This window comes from Leptonotus elevatus, chromosome 8 (assembly GCF_054856555.1).
Source record: "Leptonotus elevatus isolate MCC_2025b chromosome 8, RoL_Lele_1.0, whole genome shotgun sequence".
Taxonomy (NCBI): domain Eukaryota; kingdom Metazoa; phylum Chordata; class Actinopteri; order Syngnathiformes; family Syngnathidae; genus Leptonotus; species Leptonotus elevatus.
Genome location: NC_141246.1, coordinates 11,960,058 through 11,981,196, shown reverse-complemented (window position 1 = coordinate 11,981,196; position 21,139 = coordinate 11,960,058). Strand labels below are relative to the sequence as shown.

General features: G+C 39.4%; 1 protein-coding gene across 1 annotated transcript in view; it reads right to left on the bottom strand.

The window, feature by feature from the left end:
- LOC147169765 (uncharacterized) overlaps window positions 1-21,139 on the bottom strand; it is a 94,428-nt gene that overhangs the window by 72,316 nt on the left and 973 nt on the right. The window contains exon 2 of the mRNA XM_086081677.1: window positions 5,745-5,846. Within this exon, the coding sequence (XP_085937803.1) occupies window positions 5,745-5,846 (102 nt within the window). The remainder of the gene's footprint in view (window positions 1-5,744; window positions 5,847-21,139) is intronic.

The following is a 21,139-nucleotide window of genomic DNA, read 5'->3' as shown; positions in this document are numbered from 1 at the left end:
TCGTCTCTACCATTCAGACTCCCCTTCCTGTCAAACTTATCTTTTCAGTTCTTCCCAAAATGTCTTCTTAAACTATGCTCCCTGATGGATTCTGGAATAATGGCGCCCCAACGATCAACAATGTTCCACAGGTTTAGGTCCAAAGTTGCAGACGTGTCGTCCTCCTCTTCCCCGTGCCTGCTGGCTCCGAAGATTAGCCTGGCACTAATGTCAATGAGGAGCTGCAATGTTGCTAACACCTCCACTAACGGCACCCCCTTTCTTCACTCGTGCACGTATGACATGCACGCACACACACACAGATGGGAAAAAACCATACTTGTAGACGTGCACACATGCACAGGGTAAGACTTGAGTTCCTAAATGCCATAAGGGGTGTCATGTTACTGCCCTCTTTCTGCACAGTCATAGAGGGTAAGTAGGACACCCAAGTACATAAACAGGGGAAATAAAATTTAGAGGCAACTTAAATGTCATCCTTTAAAAAAAATAAAAAAAGGGCATTCCTCAGGGAGCAAACTATGCCAATCACCATGTGGATCAGTGAGCAACTTGAGTGACTTTAAAAGGGTTCATATGAAGGTTGCCATTATGCTCTGTGCAAAAACATTCAATATATATATATATATATATACTGTAGCCCCTAAGGGCCTTTTTTTTTTTAAATTGAGCTATAGTATTTTTCGAATTAGTCAAATGTGGCCTTCCCAAGAATGTTAGGCTAACTGAAGACACGCAATTACGCCTGGGTGTGTTTGTGTAAATATGCCCCGTCAATGGCTGGCGACTCATTTGGGTGGACTACATGTTCAATGAGAAAAATTCAAGCTCACTCATGACCCTGGACAGGATAATTGAGCACTAGAAAATGGATGTCAAATATCTTTCTGATCACTCCAAAGAACTAATTAACTCATTTGCTCCCAAAAACGTATAAAAAGGTTCTATTTTAAATATTGCCATGGTCCCAAAAATGTATTTATATGTTTTGTTGTTGTTGTTTTAAATGTTTTTTTCTGATAGAGCATACAGAAGGCTTTGATGCAGCCTCTGACCTGAAGAGGTCGCTTAACGCACTGGTAGTTATTACGAAGAACAGCCAGCAGGTGGCAGCAGAGTATACGAGATCAACCAAGGCCATGTTGCAACAAGCTTTTTTCCCCAGTGTTTTCAACAGGTTTGTGAATAATGATGAAACCTAGCTATATCTTAATGCTAATTGCTGCAAAACGGAAACAGATACAAATGTACTTGGAAAAAAGAGACTCGAATTTTTCTTTTGGTGGGTTCCATGTTTTTATAGCAATAGAACACAATATTCTGTGTGGCTTGCAAAATCAGTCAAAATCCAGTAAAACAGCCGGGAGCGAAGGGGGTTGCTTCAGTGAAAATGGCTGGGAGTGAATGAGGTAATTATAACAAATTTACTATTAATATTATCTTTGTAAATGCAGAGTGTGCAGGTGTGCCGAATGATAAGCTTAGTGAGCGTATTGCATAATGTGCAGTACAACATCTTAATCTCCATTGCTACAATCAGGTTGGTGTGGTTACGCTGAGCTCATCATACGCATAACAACGTTCGTGTGGTCACATTGCCAGTGCTCTAATGCCGTCCCATCAATGAATTATAAATCACACAGCCTCGTGAGTCAGCGATATTTTTGTCACTGCAGTGCCAAAAGGCAAAAATGAGCAGCTTCCAAATGTGCGTCAAGATGATCCTCGCTGCACATTTGAATGTGCACGCAGCCTCGCAGGTTTTAGCTTGTCATCAAAAGGACACAAGAAAATCCCACACATCAACATACGTGTTTGTTGAGGACATCTCACTTATTAGTACCCTCAGTTTAGCCATAATTTACTAACTTGACAATGCAACTTGTGCTCAAATGAAGAACGCCGAGTCATACAAATGTCCACGTAATAAAGGTGGAATGTTAAATTGTGTGCCCCGCAAAGATGGAGAGACAATAGTGTGTGTGTGTGCGTGTGTGTACGCGCACACACACTAAATCTCTTTTTCCTCTGAGCCGTAACTAAAAGCTTCATTTAGCTAATGGAAATGCAGCTAGTAAATCGACGACATTTAAGTGAACTCCAGTCTAGTGAGATTAAGTTGAATGTCCATGTGACCTTTTTGCATGCTAAATAATGTCCAAAGCAACCCGTGAAGTTAAATAATAAGCGAGTACAGTAGAGGAAATAATGTCAACACACGCAGGTTTAAGAGTAATATCACTCACAGAGGATTAGCATTTGGGTAGATTAGAGGGGAGGTACGACTTTTTAATTGCGGCAATGTGAGTACAAAACAGATGACAAGCGCACACGCTTGGCACAAATGTTCACACGCAACAAATTCACGTCTTATATTTGTTCTTGCCTCATTCATAAAATGTGTGAGGACTTTTGTTTTGACAGTCAGGAGGAGTATCTGTTGATTCCAAACTAACTTGGCAACCGTTGGCTTTTGGCGCCACACTTGATCTCGTTGCTGCTTTCCAAGATCTTTGGATTCACTTATAAATGAACTTATGACGTTATATCATCTCTAAGAATCTACTAATGCCACATTTCCTGGATCTCAATGAACTAATATACCCACTCGTGCTGGCAGATAAATACTAACTCAACATGTTTGTATAGATTAGAAAGGAACATATGCATAAATCAGAAAGTCCATTACAGGTTTTGGTTATATAATAACATGACTGCTGATGCCCTGACTCAGCTGACTGCTGCGGATAATGGCTCCGTAATTGTATTGAGTGCTTTTCCACAGGCATCATTTGGATCCGCTCATTTCCTTGGAAACAATAATATCTCTGCTAATCACTGGTAAACCAATCCTTTATCCATTGGGCTCCTAAGTTGACGCGCATGTAAATAGGTCTCCTGCTTGCAATATCACTTGTGATGATGAAACTTAAGTCATATTGCAACACAGCTGATTTTTAAGTAATCCTTTTTTAAAGGGTTTTTACAGTAAAGTGGTACCTTGAATTCCACATTTAATTTATTCTGTGATCAAGCTTCCACACCTCTATTTACTCATATATCAAAACAATACCCCGTCAAAATGAATTAAAATGTATTGTATCTGCTTCAGTCTCCAACCACCATGATTTTTTTCTTGACATCTTTTTAATAAGGAAAAAAGCCCTGTATTGTATAAAACATAAGGGCCCTATTTCCGTAGACCCAAGCCCGTGTCCTCAGCATAAAAACGGGTGTATCTTCATTTTTGTGCCAAGGTAAGTCTAGCTTAGTGTGTTTGTGAATTTGGTAGACCGTGCTACACCTCGCAGCCCCTGGCGCACATGGCAATTTGGTGTCAAAAAGTAGACTCGATTTTAGACTCGCAAAATGCAGGTCTAAGTCTAGCAAGTCTAAGCAGGTGGTGTACTGCGTTTTTTCCGCGTGCCAATCTCCTGCATGGATTCCAGAAAGACCTTCCACCACGTAGACTGAATTTAAATAGATTATTTAGGGGAGCCACTTCAATTGGCTGGGAGTCGGCTGTGTTCTCTCCCACAGCGGCACAAAACCCCTCTTCTATCTGCGCTAGCCTAGCAAAATGCCAAAAGAAAACTCCACCCATGGGCACAGTTAGACTGCGCTTTTCGCTAAACTTGTACTGGGAACAAAATAGTGTTTTGTCTCACAGAAAAATTATATGACAATATCAAACACGAACAAGATGAGCATTTTACGGTATGCTTAAAAAATAATTAATGAAATCTCGTATAATTTATGTGCACAAATATTGTCTTCTACACAGTAAATTCTGTAGTGTAAATTTGACTCTATTAGAGTCAATTTTGACTCTATTTAGATAGGGACCAAATAGACTCAGTTTCAGAGTAAACTAAGATTTACACTAGGAAGAGAGTAAAATAAAATAAAAAGGAAAAAAATAAATAATAAAATTCACTCAAGGGTTAAGGTTCGAACTCACGACCTTCAGCTTGGGAGACTGCCACACTACCACCTGAGCTATGCTTCTCCTACTGTTTGCTTTTTCACCAAGAGACAAAAGATAATTTTTTTGGTCTGTTGGAGTTAGTTTTATAGTATAAATAAATAAATAAATATATATATACACATATATATATATATATATATATATATATATATATATATATATATATATGTATATATAGTTACTATTCCATGCAATCATGGAATCAGCTGCAGCTAACATGAGCGATATACTAAGAGAAAGCAGGAGCTGCGTGGCTCAGGGAGTAGGACGGCTGTCTCCCAAGCTTAAGGTCGTGAGTTTGTTCCTACGTCACTTTTATTTTTTATTTATTCCAATTCTTTATTTTACTCTCTTCTAAGTGTAAATATTACTCTAAAACTGAGTCTATTTGGTCCCTATCTAAATAGAGTCAAATTGACTCTATTTACTGTCTAACAATCTTAATTTGCAAGGTAACAAACCAACTAATGAACATTCACATACCTCACTAGGGCTGAAAATTGTAAAACAAAAAAACACATCTTTAATCTTTCTATGGCTTTATAACATGTTACTCTTACCTTATACCTTTGCCTTTACACATACACGCACGCACACACACACACACACAGAGGTATAAATAAAATGTCACATACTTTTTGGTCACCTGACAAGGGCTCAAATTTGATCATCTGACACATGACAGATATTATTATATAAGGGCAGGGGTCTACTGTTTCAGAGAGCAAGGTGGACCCTGTGTGTGTGCGTGTGTGTGGGTGTGTGGGTGTGGGGGTGCGTGTGTGTGTGGGGGGGTGCACGTGTGTGTGTGCACGTGTGCGTGTGCACGAATGGGTACAAACAACAGCGCCATGGTGCTAGGAACAACAAACAGCAGAGTTAGAGGTGGGTAGCAGCCACTTCCGCTCAGCTGACCAATTAGAGCCCAGGGTATAAATAGTTGCTATCAAGAGATAACAGTGTAATGACACAGCTATTTGCTTTGACACTCAAGATACACACCTCACCCTCCAATGCTTTAATCCACCTTGTGACAACTGTAAATCATGTTGCTGTCTGACTTTTAGCTGGAAGATATTGTGCGCCCTCCTCTTTCTTTACTCTTATGCGGAATGCGGGTGAGGGCGGGTGCAATGGGGAAGTGAAGACCAGCTGTTGGGGGATACGGCTGAGATTGGTGAGATGAGTGAAAGCGGTGGCTTGCGGTGGCTTGCGGAGGCACGCGGAAGGATTTGTTAATGTGGTGGTGGTCGGATACAAATGCTGAGCAGGCTCCTTTGTGTGAAGTCACCGTGACACAGCACTGACCTTATACGACACGCATTATATTCTGAGATTCAACATTTTAAACAAAGCAAACCATACAGTGGAACCTTAATTTAACGGACTCTACGGCATTAAAAAAGGCTGCATCTCATTTTTAGTGTATCTTCTGACAAATATTCCTTTTTTTGTAAACAGAGCTGGCTCTACTCGAAAATATGTATTTGTAGATGCAAATAACTACAGTGGAACAAGGCATTGCTGCAGATGTTACATTATGACGCTATTCCCAGCAACTCAGCCACTAACGCTTCCGGTCTGTCTGATGGAGAAAAGGAGACGAGAGGCACAAAATCCAAGTCGGTAACATACCTACACTACCTGTATATAGATGTTAACCGGAAAAAATACCCCTACAACACATGATCTGTGTGCCAAAAGATGATCTGTGATGCCAGACATAAACTCCGATGAGAATGTTTAGGTTTCTTACCTGGTTACAGGTGCTAATATCAACACCATTTTTCAAAAACTCAAGGACTTTATCGATGTTTCCAGCTCTGGCAGCCCGCAGGAAACTGGTGTTGCTGTCCGACTGGAGAGGGAAACACAATGAAGAGCTTTTTAGAGAAGTGTTGAATATTCCTGTTTCATACCTCTTTGGATGTTGTATTGCATTATAAGAGTTGATTTCAACATTTTTAATGATTTAAAATGCTATTTTGTTGTGACACTTCTGGGTAAGATTTTCTCAATTTAACCACTAAACACAAAAACTGCACACAAAGCTGTCCAACGTGCAAGCAATATATTTACTCCAGTTTCCTTAAGGTTACCAGGACCCTCAACCTACGACCTGGATTCTGAATCATCCATAAATATTCTGCAGGACAACCTGAGGCCTTCTAACTATCTCACTGTAACATAAATTACAAATGTCCAAACCGGTTTCTACACTGAATGAATTTCTATTCTTGGAAAGTCAATGTATATCATTTACATGTTCCTTCCAACATGTTCATGTCTGTTAACATAAATTCCAATTTGAGTACTATTAATACTTTTTGCTTCCTGTCATGAACAGTTGCACATTGCTAGGTCTAAATATATTTTGTTTTAAGATTTTATCACATTTTGATTTTTGAATGTTATCATTATTACTATCATTAATATCTACATGACATGTTAAATGTATTTTTATTTTTTTACATTCAATACATATTCATGGTCATGGGTAGTGATGCTTACAAATTGTAAACCTACATCTACAGTTGCATTATGGATTTCAGAATCAGTGCGATTTGATATGAATGTCATATGCATTGCCATTTCAGTACATATCACTACATTATGCAAAATAGATATCCCTAACAGCATCAGATTCAAACTCAGTCATGTCTGGGATAAAGCCACACCCCCTATGCAGGAACAAGAGCCAACTCCCACCTGCGATGTCACAACACACGGACAAAACCCTCCTTCATGTCAATTATCCATTTTCAATATGAAAAAAAAAAATCAGATCACATTACATAAATAGAACCTCCCGGTCTCTTACCAGTGATTTATGAGATCCAGATGCCCCATACAGGTCGCTTTGCTGACTCAAATCTTTTTCACTCCAGGTAGTTTTTAATATTTTTTCTGATCTACAGGACATACAAGTTGCCGCGTTGCCCATGATTACCAAATCAGGTCCAAAAGTCGCTGCTCAACTTGAAAACTGAAAGTGACTTGACAAGTAATCCTTCTGTCCAAGTATTTCCACTCAAGCCCAATTTCCGGACATTAGGCTGACAAATGGTCGATAAATCCTACAGGCCATTAACCGTGTCCATGTTTTCAACCCGCTGCTGCTACATGCTGAATCTCATCCACGGTGTTCAGCAATAACATTACTGTCCCCTCTCGGCCAAAAGACCCCTTAGCCTCTCATTTCCCTGGCTTATTCTGAGTTCTCGCCAAGGCCCACAGCCCAGCCTCCGCTTCCTCTACCAATGCTATCTCCCTGTCAGCATGATAACAACTGTCAACTCTACTGCCTTGGTTATTTTTACCCCTCCAGACCGTCTCTTCCGCCATTGTGTGTGCCCAGGGTGGAGTGCGTGACAGCTGGGCTCGACTTGGACTGGAGCTTGCGCGGCCTTCAGCGCTACTACTCTTCAGGAACGTCAAAAGTCACGATGGAGTGCGGGAGGTCACGCTTGGGCAAATGACGCAGGTCAAGTTTCAGCATTTTTGGGATATCTTAAGGAGACACCACGGAAAACCACAGCAGGGTGATGTCTGCTGTGTGGCTTGGTTTGGGTTTTATAAAACGCATAGAATTACCATTTACAATGAAACACCATATTATTCACACCCCGGCCATATTTGGAGTTAAAGCTATGTTTCGTTTAGTAGGCTTAGGCATATTCTGGTAGAAAATGTATGCCATAAATTATGTTAGAGATATCAAATAGAATTTGGCCATGGTGTGAAAAATGACAAACTTGACTGTTGTAGACGTTTGTGCCCGCATGGAAATTGGATAATCTGACTACACCTGAACTACCTCAATTACCGATGTCCCCTTCCAGAGTCAGAGGAGTCCATCATGGCTGAAACTATGAGCTCTTTAAGGTTTTTTCACATTGGACAGGGACAGAGCAAGAACCAAGGAAAAACCACGAATTACTGATGCCCCTCTGTAACTGCACATTGATGCCACAAGATGGCAGCAAAGGACTTAAAACAGAGAGGATCATAAAGTATCAACACCATGCTTCTAGCATTGTAAACGGTCATGAACACGTTACAAGAATGACCCAATGTATTCAGTAAATTATTCAATACACATATCTAAATGCCTGCCAACAAAAGTGAGTACATCCCTAAGTGAAAATGTCCAAATTGAGCACAGTTAGTCATTTATCATTTAATGGCTGTAATTTGAATTGTTTTGATGCATTTACACTGTAACAGTATATAAAATGTGCAGTATGTACAGTATATAAAATATGCCATTTCTTCAGTGTTGTCCCATGAAAAAATATAAAGAAATATCTGCATAAATGTGTGGGGTGTACTCACTTTTGTGACCTACTGTACAATTGTAAATATGTGTGTGTATGTCCAGAGTACAGTAACCGTAGAGAATTCCAAACAAAGATTGACTTGATTGAGAAGCAGCTGTAATCTGTACTACTGTACAGGATTTGTCAGTCATCTAATGAAGGATACTGGATTATACACACGCTTCCTGAGTCTATGCTAATACGGAAGCATCGCAACTGTAGTGCGCTATCATTCAAATGCAAGCTTAACTTTAGTGTAGGCTACATTAGGCCACAATGTGATTTTTTTTGTATCGAATATGAAAATGACACATTTTATAATCATGGGTAAAACAAACAGGATTGGCTTTTTGCCCACTTGATACATAAAATCAGCCTTTAAAAATTGAATTTTATATTTACTATCTTTTTAAGATATTCAAATTGGTTTGACAATCTGGAACATTTAAGTATGATATGGAAAAACAAAAACAAAAAAGAAAGAAAGGAAAGCAGTCCAGGTACTGCAAATATTTTGCATGAGTAACAGTCAAATTTTAGAATGTGGTCATCAGTGTGCCCCCTACTGGACAAAATTAACAACAACAGTTAATTTTAGTGAAAAAATTGCTGGCCAGATTGGACTCCCTGGCGGGTTGGTTCTGAACCACAAGCCATATGTTTGATACCCCTACAATAGGATGAACTCTTTTTCTTTTTTGAATTTCAAGCAGAACTCGGAGGAAACTTAGAAGGGAAAATCCTCAATATGAGAAGTGAAAAGAAAAAGAGTAGTATAAACATCCATAGTTAATTGAAGTACATTTAAGCAATAAGTCATCATTTGTGCCACAACCATTTATTGATGTCTGTTTTTAATTTGTTTTGCAGTGTTTACGTAGCACTTTAAGTTTTAATGCATTTCTCTATTATTAGCCTATGAGTTCTCTTCTATTGAGAAACGTACCCGACACACAGTCAAGACACCATTGGGTTTTTTGTGACCAGTCGAACCACAACAAGCGGTGAGATTTAGTCACAACAGCCGTGACAGATGTGTTTTACCTGCCGCTTTCGCTCAGCTCTCTCCCGCTGGCGTCGCCGCCTCTCCCTGGCTTTCTGCATCGCCTTGTACTCTGGATGGAGCTCAAGCTCTCGCGCCTTCTTCAAGTGGGCAGCAGCATGGGCCATGACTCCTACTTCCTAACTCTGACTACGAATCAATGAATATGAGTGAAAAACGTCTCCCAACAATGTACCAGGTGCCAATACCGCCTCACGTGTTAAGTATTTGAATTTTGAAGGTCAACTGAAAAGTTTCCTGATGTAAATTTATCCAAGTTGAAAAAAATCCTGAGTGAAGTGTCTCCAAAATGACCCTTACTGGAATATCCGACAAAAGATCCTCTTCAACTCCTCGCTCATCCTTTACTTTCATCTCCACAGTCCTTGTAGAAAAATTAAGATGCGCCCACGGGATTTTCACATCCCAAAACACACACACATCTACTTATGCAGAGCACAAATAAAACATTTGTGTGTCCAAACATGAGGGAAGGACAAAATGACAGAAAAGGGGTGGTGAATGATGACAGTAAGACTCATCCATTCTGTCATTATTCATACACACACACACACACACAAGCACAGGATATGACCCAGTCCAGATGTACAGTACATAAAAACCCTTCTCCATGAGAACAGATGTGGCTTTAAAACGTGTGTTCTGTAATGCATTTGTGTGCATGCGCGTGTGTGTGTGTATAGTGTTCAGTGTGTAAGGGGTTTAGCGCAGCTGCAAGCCAACAGTCAAACTACAGCTACAGCCAAAGCTAATCTTTATCCACTGTTGTGTCAAAAACAGACAATAAAAAAAAAAATCCTTACAATGTGGCATGAGAAGTCAAAAGCTTAAATACTTTTTAGAGTAATGATTTGTGATGAGGGGTTGTCAGAGACATAATTCAGGATGACTTCTCACACACAAGACTGAAATGCTCTTGCATACAATAATGTAACAGATGATGTAATCAGCTGCACATGTGATGCGGGCAATTTGAGACCGCCTTGCATCTATGTGTGACCCTATAGATTCCTCCCATATTCATTAAACATTCTTATTAATGAATTGCCCAAATTATGAAATGGGATGTTTGTTTATACTGACAACCCTGTAATTGGTCACCAGTCCACAATGGCAGGTGGAAAACTTCCCCTATAACCTTGAGGAGGATGAATGGAAAGATGGTGTACAATATTCTCAATATGACACCTCCTAGTGGTAATATCAAATAAGCTACCCTCAGTCTGCCCCCTGAATGCAAAAGTGGCTGACAAGCTATCTTCGGATTCATGTGACCGCTTCCAGCCCTCATCTTTGAGGTGAATTGCAGACGATTGAGTGTGCTGAATCTGCAGCTTTGAAGGCCTCCCGTAAGATAAATCACTAGAAAGTGGAAATGGCTTCTCATTGCAAGAGAAGCAGACGCAATGGCAATACTTTCAATAAGTTGCCATTGATGCTGTAAGAATGCATAAAAGAATGATATCAAGAGAGGAGAGGGTGAACTTGGTACACATGAGCCAACAGAGACGGTGGCGCATACCATTCAGGCTGCTGGGAGGGGGGTGCCAACAGTGGACAAGCAAAAGTCGCTTGCTGACATCTGCAACGTCGGGCTAACTCCTCCCCCCTGCAAGGCGGGCAAGTGGATCGGTCTGCATCTCAACTGCATTGCACCCTCCACACCACTGATGGAACATGGTTTGACAGGTTGAGTGTATCTGTATACATGTGTTTCAAGTGCTCGTCAAATTGTCCAATTATTGTCACAAGGTTCAGTCAACAATTCAACATATCAAAAATCTTGACTGACACTAATAAGCTGAATCGCTCCACCATTACTGACTATTATCTGCTATTAATATATGCTGGACTTGCATTAGGCAAAGGGGTGGACGAGAGCTGCACCTTTAGCGCCTCCTGCTGGTGACATCAAATACAAGCATATTATGCTCTGTGTGCGCAGATCTGATAAAAGATTAACAGTAGAGGTATAATATTTAAATGGAAATCAAAATCAAATCAATCAATCAATTAAAAAAAAAAAAGTATTTATGCAAATCCATTCCACCTTCTAACTTTCAGTTCTGCCCAAGGTGCCTCCTTGTCTTTTTCTCTCAATTTGAATGTAGCATTTTTGTGAAGCATATTTGACAATTATTCTAATAGTTGACCTATTTAAAGTTTAATTAGATGCAGCCACAGTTACTGTAACGCCCGTCTCGGACCCACATTTCAATGAGAAAAATCAATGAACGGATCGATTAGCATGTAAGCTGATCCTAATATAGTGCACTCACGGTAGATTGCTGTTATGTGTGTTTTTAGGAGGAGAGCAGATTATTTTAGGTTCAACATTGTTCACATTTCAGTTGAAGCTAACTTGTGCATGTGTGTGATATTATTAATACAATATATGTTTTATGTGTATACATGATGCATCAAGTTCTGATCAATGTCTTTTATTGATCGTTTCTATTGTATTGCTTTCATGAGATAATGGCATTTAGGAGAATACACACCGTAATAAATAGAGGATATACACTTACTGGCTATACCTGCACAATCAAATGAAATCTAATAGATTCTAATAATAATAATAGATTCTGTCTTGACAAAGATATTCAGTATGGGACTGTATAAATGGGAGAATAGAAAAGTAAAATGGATCTGCATTCATTGTTTCACAGCACTTGTGTTAGATATTTCCACTATCCGCCAACTAACAATTCAACACTATTGCAACAATGCAAATCCCCCAAAGCACGGACACATTCACAACAACATTCACACATGCAAAGAGTGCTCCATCACCAAGCAACAATCTAACTTCAACTGCCTTTAAGCATCTTGCAGGTTTATTTTTAGAATATTCTGACCTGAACTGGAATAAACCTGCAGCCGGCACAGTGAAGAGAAAACAAGCAGATTGTTGCCCAGAAACTTTGACTTCTGCTTCATTTGTTATGAATATTCTTGATATTATGATTATTACTGTTGTTTATGATGTGTCGTCCTGCTAATGGAGGTGCAGCTCTGACTCATGGCGATCTGACAGCATTACAATGCATCCATGATTTAATGGACGAAGGTTCTTGCTTTGAGACTGCGCATTTAGACTTGGAGAAGGCCGTGCATTTTGTATGACGACAACCCTCAACCCTCACCGCTTCGCCCTTCGCTGGAAATGCTACTTTTCATTAACTCTTACACTGGCTTGGCTTACGTGAGGCATCATCTTAACCAGGTTAAGTTTGCAAGAGAACAAGACACTTACTGTACATGCCAGAATTTATCTGAAAGGGGTCCCCATATTTGTTAGTATCTCTTGAGGAAAGCAAGGAAAAATCATGTTCACGGTGTAGACAATAAAGCGATCGCTGATGAAATATTAATTATATTTATATATGGGCAATTTACAGACTACAATGTTCTTCATTTAACATTGAATTGTTTTATCTAAAAGGCAACAATATGATCTCATCAGCTATACATTTCTGATTGTTTCACTAAGGCCTATTTTTTTTCTAACTCAGACATGTATTGTTATTTATCAACATCAGAGTTCCCCCCCCCCCCCCCCCCAGTGCTTTATAAGCCCTTTCTTGCCCCCTTAACTAAGCTAAGCATTATTATTATCATTATTATCCACCCATCCATTTTCTTAACCGCTCACTAGCCTCACTCCTCACAAGGGTCGCAGGGATGCTGGAGCCCATCCCTGCTGGCTTTGGGCAGTGGGCAGGGTACACAATGAACTGGTTGCCAGCCAATCGCAGATTATTATTATTATTATTATTGTTGTTATTATTATTATTGTTATTATTATTATTATTACAAAACATTCAATCACATCCATGCTTTCAAACTAAAACACCGGCTTGTTCGAATTGTATTCATGAATTGGAAAAGAAAGGTGTCAAAAGTCTAATTGACAATACAGTTGCAAGTTTTAACACGAAATGTGTAGATGGCCCCTTCTGTTTCTCACGTGTGACTTTAAAAGCAAAATGTTAGGATGTTGTGATAAACTTTTGTATTCCATTTTGTTCAGGTCACACCTCCAGCTTGTAAGTTTCAAAGCGGCAAAAAGCATAGAAATGTGCAAGGGGAAGTGCAGTAGCTTCTCTTGTTTGTGCTTTTGTCCCTGAGTGGCTCCAGCTCCTTATCGAACATTCCGGCTTGCATTAATCTTGTATACCTCCTGATAAGCATAGCATGACAGAATCATTGATATCCGTGATAACAATAAGTATTATTTTAAACATAATTATCTTTTTTTTCCCTCCCTTTTGCACCCATCACAGAGCACATGCACACATTCATCAAACTACAGAGCCTCCTAATGGCAACATAACCTCTTATGAGGAAGATAACATACTGTATTACACAACAGGAGCGCCCCCAACGAATTTATACGCAGACACACAGTTTGTTCTCTCCCCTCAGGATATTGATTGTGAGCTGCAGCTGTGCTTTGCATAACATGACTGATGCCTGATTCCAGAATACGACATAATGACCATATTGTACCGGTCTTTGTGTGTGTGGTGAAGCGGAAAATATGCTGCAAAAAGAAGTGACTTGTATTTGTGTCACATTGTATATGGTTTAAGTATAATTTGATGGTATACTAGTAAATGGTACTTTCTACCTTACAAAGTCCTCAAAGCGCTTTACATTCGACTACTCATGACGCAGCATCAGGAGCAACTGGGGGTTCAGTATCGTGCTGAAGGATACTTTGATATGGTCACAATGGCATGAGATCGAACCCACAACCTCTGGGTTACAAGACAACCACTCTACTAGTGAGCCACGCCATCCCCAGTACGCTTGTAGACCACACAGACTGAATGAAAACTATCTTTTGAATTCAATTATTTCTAATTTATAAAACACTCACCTCACACTCAGCTGGATATTTTGTGTTGCATACCCCACACAGAATAAAATTACAAACATGCTGGCATGCAAAGAGGGATGGTAGAGTGAACGGGGTGCGGAAACGTTGTGCTCTATTTGAGCTGGAGGGGTGGTAACTATTCCCAGTTTAAGGGCGCCTCGACACCTGACAGTTCATGTCTGTACACTAAATAAGGTTTTATGAAGGTCACTGTTCAGACCCCAATCAGATTATTTCTATTTCTATATTATTTTGAATGGAAAAACGGATTTAATAGAGGAACAAATCTGAGAATGCAAAATTACATTATAGCTAGCTAAACAGTAATCAAATAGACAAGGACAATCAGACAAGATAGTAGATAGAATGGATAATGGTTTTGTGAATAAAGCTTCAATTGTTTTTTTTAACTCACCAAACAGACAAATTACCCACCTCAGAGGCTATACTGGGTGTGGCAGTGTGTGTGTGTGTGTGTGTGTGTGTGTGTGTGTGTGTGTGTGTGTGTGTGTGTGTGTGTGTGTGTGTGTGTGTGTGTGTGTGTGTGAATTTCAAGAGGAGGCAGGGCTTCTTCCACAGCGATGATGTCATACCAGTCGAGACTCGGCGATCGATGACTGTTAGCCATCCACAGCCAAGCCCTTTTATGATTTCTTGTAAATATTGCTAGTGACTAAAATACAAGCCTCTAAATTATGTCCGCTCGCGCCAACACAACCAACACAATCCGATTAGACAGTAACGAATGCCTGCGTTCACAGATATGGTTTAAATGTAATTTTTCAGGCCTCTCATAACTTTAAAAGGTCAAGGCTGTAAAGCGTGCAGCGTGCAAGCAGTCTCTCCCAAGGAACCAATTCACTGAATCAAAAATCGTATACCACGTGGGACATGAACCCCCGTGGGGCCACGCCCCAGCGTACATGTACAGTATAGTGAGTAGCAACATGGAGAGCAGGCTGGAGGGGGAAACCTTAATGGAGACCTCTGGAGACCTCTGAATGGGATCAAGACTAAAAGACCACACCCTGTAGCATGCTTAGACACACTTTCCAAAACATCTGATGGATGACATTATCAGTAAGACGGTGTCCTTCAGTGTTGTTGCCGCTGAGTAAACACGTCTTCCCAGTGCACAGGCGGACGAGCAGCAGCCTTCCAGGCAGAGCACCGCATTAACTGATTGCTTTTTCTACATCGAGCCACAGACCTCACAGGGCTATATTTCCACAGTAAAGTAGTCTAGAGCAGTCTAAAAAAAATCTATACGGTCAAATATGCAATGCACACAGTTTTTTTTACATCAATAAGTCAATTTCTCACTTCCTCCAGATAAGACCTGATTTACGAGTTGTTAGATATGATATGCTATCATCAGGAGAATGCACAGACACAGTCATTATAATAATATTCAACTTTCTTTCTTTCTTTCTCTTTCAAGTACAACGCTAGTCCCTTGGGTACCCATGATGTATTATTGCCATTCCCTTTAATATGAGAATAGGCCCTATAGGCAAGGCCCGTAGGAAATCTACTACCATATTCCTGTTGTGTCTGTTGGGACAATGGAAAGCGAGTAATGCATCACAAAGACACGTCTTGCAGCTTTGAGCTAATGTTGAATGCTGGAATTGTTAGAAAGAATTTAAAAAAAGCAGTAAGAGTGGGGGCTTTGCAAATTTGGACAGTTTTGAGCAGACTGAGAATGTTGACTGTGTAGAGAACAAGTCATGAATGACACAATAACACAATTGCTATGGTTGCTAATCACAATTCGATTTTGTATGACAGAAAAATCAGTAAACATCTCGCTCTGTCTCTCTCTTTCTCTCATTTCACACTAATCATCATCTAATTACATTCACAGTGAAATTTCTGATCATGAGTCAGCAAAAGTGAGCTAATTAAACAGGGCCCTCTGCTCAATCTCACATTTATTTGGCAAATGCATATTTTTGATATTCCCTGTACTGCCATTCACATTATTTCAAATAAGTAGCAATTACATATCCATCTATTTATATATAGTGCATAATCTGATCAGGCCTCTCCTAGTTGACTTTTGGTAAGAGAGGCAGGATACACCCTGGACTAGCCACTATTTAATCACATATATGTGGAATATATAATGTTATCATAAAAATAGAACTCCCTCGCCACCACCACCAATGAATGCCTTACCTAACAGATGTCTGATTTTTGTGTCACTGAATAAAAACCCCAAGTTACTTTCGCTTCTGATTTGCCATTCTGACCTACAGTTAGTCCATTTGTGTGCAAAATAATTTAAAAGAGAGAGACTATATTCCCATCCGAATGCTGATCTCATCTGATGTCATCTTGCTAAATTTACTGAGGCATAAAGCCATTTCACCTCCGAGTTGAATGTATCAGGAATAGTGAAGCATGTGACCTAATACTCACTGCAGCAGAAACACAGTCATACCCGGAACCCTGAGTAGAGCCTTCACACACAAACACACACACTAAGGAAAAGGGTTCACGAAGGCAGGCAATTAGTCAGACATAAAAGAAGAGTTAAAAAATATGAGCACTTCGTCTTTCTAATAGATCTGTTTAAAAATGAAGGCTGACTAAACATGATGAGGATGCTCTGAGGTTCTGCTGGGAGGCTTCAAACATGTACGCAGTGGAGGAGAGCTTCTAAGCTTCTAGGAAGTCCATTGATCCCGAGACACGCCTCTATATCTTTCTGCTCATCTCCAGCAGGAAACACAATGCGAAGCCCATCATGAATAATTAACATCTAAATGTGTCCCGCTGCCGCAGGTCAAAAAAATGAAAAATTGGCCTCTATGGAATATTACTATAGGATAACGAAAATTACAAAAATAAATCAATGAAAAAAAAAAATATATTTTTTTTTAATAAAAAATAATAATATCCACAGCTCAGCGGTGATCAATTATTATATGTTCTTAAATTATATTTTTCATTTAGTATGTGTTTGTTGATGAACAGCCTTTACTCTAAAAACATACAAAGTAGGCCAATCGTAAATTACGATGCTACCTTCCACACATCATGGGGGGGGGGGGGGGTTAATGACATCATATATAACTAGGTCAACAAAGATAGTTAAGAAGTATACAGAAACAGCCAAGTAGACAGCTCATGTGACATGGTGGCATTTGTACCCAAATATAAACAGCCAGCAGATGCTCTGTAAAGATTCTGGACTCCAGACGGGAATAATATTACTTTTCAAATAGCCACCGGACACTTACGTGAAACCAGATAACATTTTATGGCTGCTGCGGCACATTGCGTCAGATCTGGCGCCAGGGTGCTTCAAGCGTCACATCGTCAAAGGCCACGGAGATACGAACGCTTCTGCTTACTTCTATGTTTTCATTGGATGATAAAAGCAAACTAAAACAAATGTGTCAAACTCAAACATCACCCCACATACACTCTCTAAGTTGATCTGCGATGGGACACCATATCCAATTGAAAAAGAGAATATTGTGAAAAACAATTTCATTAATTAGCCCCGCAAAGTAAACATTTCTATTGGTCCATATTACATACTTTCACTTGATGAATATTGTCCGGTCCTGATGGTGTTTATGTAAAATTGATGGACACACAAAATAGAATTTTTGAAGCTTTTCACATCAGCTAATTATCATTCTAAATCGATTCTACATGCATCTTAATCACATCTGTTCCGGTGCTGGAGGCCATCCGTTGATGTATTTCAGTGGTTTCTTTTTTCCTGACAGCTGTTCAGAATGTTTTACTGCCCTTGTAAATACAACTATGCTAATGTGTGTGCGTACATGTGTACATTGCATAGAAACCACAACTTGGCAAACATCCATGTGTGGATTCATGCAATGCAAGATTACTGTGGTACTGTGCATGTGGTATTAGTTATTGAAAGGAAAAGTAATGGGGAAACAGGTGACAGTCTCCAATATTCTTTCCTGCAAAAGACCCACCATACTAACTCTAACCCAAAAGTGCGGGAAGAAAGGAGTGCATTTGGTGAATGAGGAGCTATTTTAAAAAACATGTACTCATGGAAAAACGTTCCTTCCTACCAAGAAAAAAATAGGTCATGTTGTCTAGTCGAAAATGTCTCTAAATATTCTACTAAAAGCTGGCAAGCACAGACGTTCATATCTGGAGAATATTAGGACTTTTTTCCTTCATCTTCATTTTTTCTTCTTCTTTTCCTTTTTCTTTTCTTTTTCTTCTTCTTATTATAATTATCAAGCGGAAAAAAAAAATCTAATTTCCAAACCATTTTTATTTTTTTTATTTCAACTTAACAGTGCAGAAAATGCACACAAATAAATTATGATTCAGTTACTGGTTTGGTCCATAAAGTGTCAAAAAATTCAGTAGCCCAAAATTCTGATGTTGATGCTTGCTTTCCAAAGTAAAAGTGAATGTTTGCAAATGTTTTATTTTGGTTAAAATGTCTGCTTTTGTAGAGATCTACATAAACTAATAATATTTACTGTTGAGAAAATGTAACTCTGAGGATTTGGACCATTTTAGGTAAAACAAGGTCTCTATATGTTTAATCAATGATCAAAATAGCTGCAAACTAATTTAACAAAGTACCTCTAGAAAAACAACAACAGCATCAAACACATTTGAGACGAACTCGAACAGAGATTGTCTACAAATGTATTTTCGAACACTGTATGCACACACACTTCGCCGAGCTGAAGCTATCCGTTTTAAAGACGTGTGCTGCATCACACTGTTTCCACATTGCCGTTCTTCTTTACACTGCTGACCGCTATTGTTACAATGAGTGATGACTGCATTCATTACAGAGAAGCAGCTCTGCCCTTTCACAGGCTTCGCCATCTTTACTCTCATGTTCTCCACCACCTGAGACCCGCATCCTCACAAAACTCTTGTCACCTTGCAACATCATCACATTCACACAGAAAAATGGGAAGACTCTCAACTCAGACCGCAGAAGGTGCTTAATTGGAAATAACATTCTCTCGGTTGCATGTGTCTAACTCAAGCAAATCAAGTGTGTCTACAGTTCACTTCATGTTTCTCGATAAATATATTTTTATTATTATTATTATTATTTTGGCAAAAAGCCTGTTTCAAAATTGCAAAATTTTTTTTTTTCACCAATACCTTATTAACATTTACACTGGGTTGCTACTATTTTCCATGACTTCTGGTTTTAAAATCAGTTTAGGTATACTAGGTACAAGGTATACTATTTATACATTTATATGTGACCCGGCATAGCAAAATGAGTCATAGTGACCCGTATTTCAAAAATGAGGTTTTGGCATAAAAAGAGGACGATCTCAGTAAAAAAAAAAAACAACAACTACTAATTACATTATTTCCACACATATGAATAGGTCAATAAGAACCCCCCCCCCCCACCCCCCTTTGAGTTGTGGGTCTATACTCAGTCGAATAGCAATAGACCAATCAGAGGCTAGAATCCTGGGGTCATAAACTCTACAATAGCAACTGTTGCTACGCTAGCCTAGCATTCACAAGGATTTTTTTATAGAAAATTCTGGAGATAATTATATGATTATGAAATTATCAAAAGGATATTGTCAGCTTGATACTGATACCCATACGTTGAGGATTCACCGTGTAGATATATACGCCAAAAGCAAGGTTTCTTTGTTGAGGATTATTTATTTTTATTTTTTATTGTTGAACACTTCAACAATGTTTATTCATGAGAACGGCATTTTTAATCGACAAAAGAGGTAGAAGTTGGACCTTCGGAATATTTATTGTCTCATATCTCAGAATCAACCTGTGAAACTGCAGACTTATTTTGATATGCCGGGCCACATATGATTTCCACAGTTATAACGGCCTTCTGAGGGAAACCATCACTAGGTGTGACTCGCAATGAAATTGAGTTTGACACCCGTGCTTGATGCACGGCTAAATTTAAGAAAATTCAGCATCATCATTGTCTTTAGAATATGAGTCTAAAACAAACATATCCAACAGAGTTTATTTATAATTTTCTATACCGCTTACTTTTAATAGTGCCATGGGTGTGCTGGTGAATGCAGGTGACTGAGGGTGAGATGTGGGTACACAGGGGCCTGGTCACCAGCCAATCGTAGGTCACACAAGGACAACCAACCCTTCACACTTAAATTCCCACCTAAGAACAATTTACTGTCTTTAATGCATGCATGCATTTGGCCTGTTATTTGAATTAATGCTAAGTCCCAGGCTTAAGGGAAAAGTTGTTGTCCTGATCATTCATTAAGGCGCCAATCTGACTGGAGTGCCTTTTACGCTGACTGTAAGAGGAAAAAGCAGCTTATTGCCAGATCATAAAAAAGACGTCTGCTTCCATCAAGCCTTACGGTTCAGTTACAGTTACATGTTCAAACGCTTATCCTGTTGAAGGTTGCTGGGAAGGTGGCGCCTATCCCAGCTGACGACTGGCATTTGGATTGGTTGCCCAGTCAATCACATAAATAGACACATTGAGACAGAAATTCATTTACACCTACAATAACTGACTGTGAATCTATCCTACGCTAGCTGCACCAGTCAGCCGAGTGTGCAACTACACTGTCAAAGAATTCACTCACTTCCGTGAGACAAAAAGATCGAAATGGGAAAGAAAAAAATGCCTTCTTTTAACAGCAACCAATCAAAATTAAAACAATTCAAACTAACTAACAACGATAGCTGTTCACACAGTGTGTTGACGCAAAAAGTGACGGCAACAACAAACTGAGAACCAAAGGTCTTAAAAACAACAACAAAACAAACACTGGTGGATGACGATGCGAGCAGACTGCTCAAAAGGTGGCTACAATTATTATTAGCTACAGCAGGCAATAAAAATGTTAAATTTTATAGCACATGCTACATTGGGATGC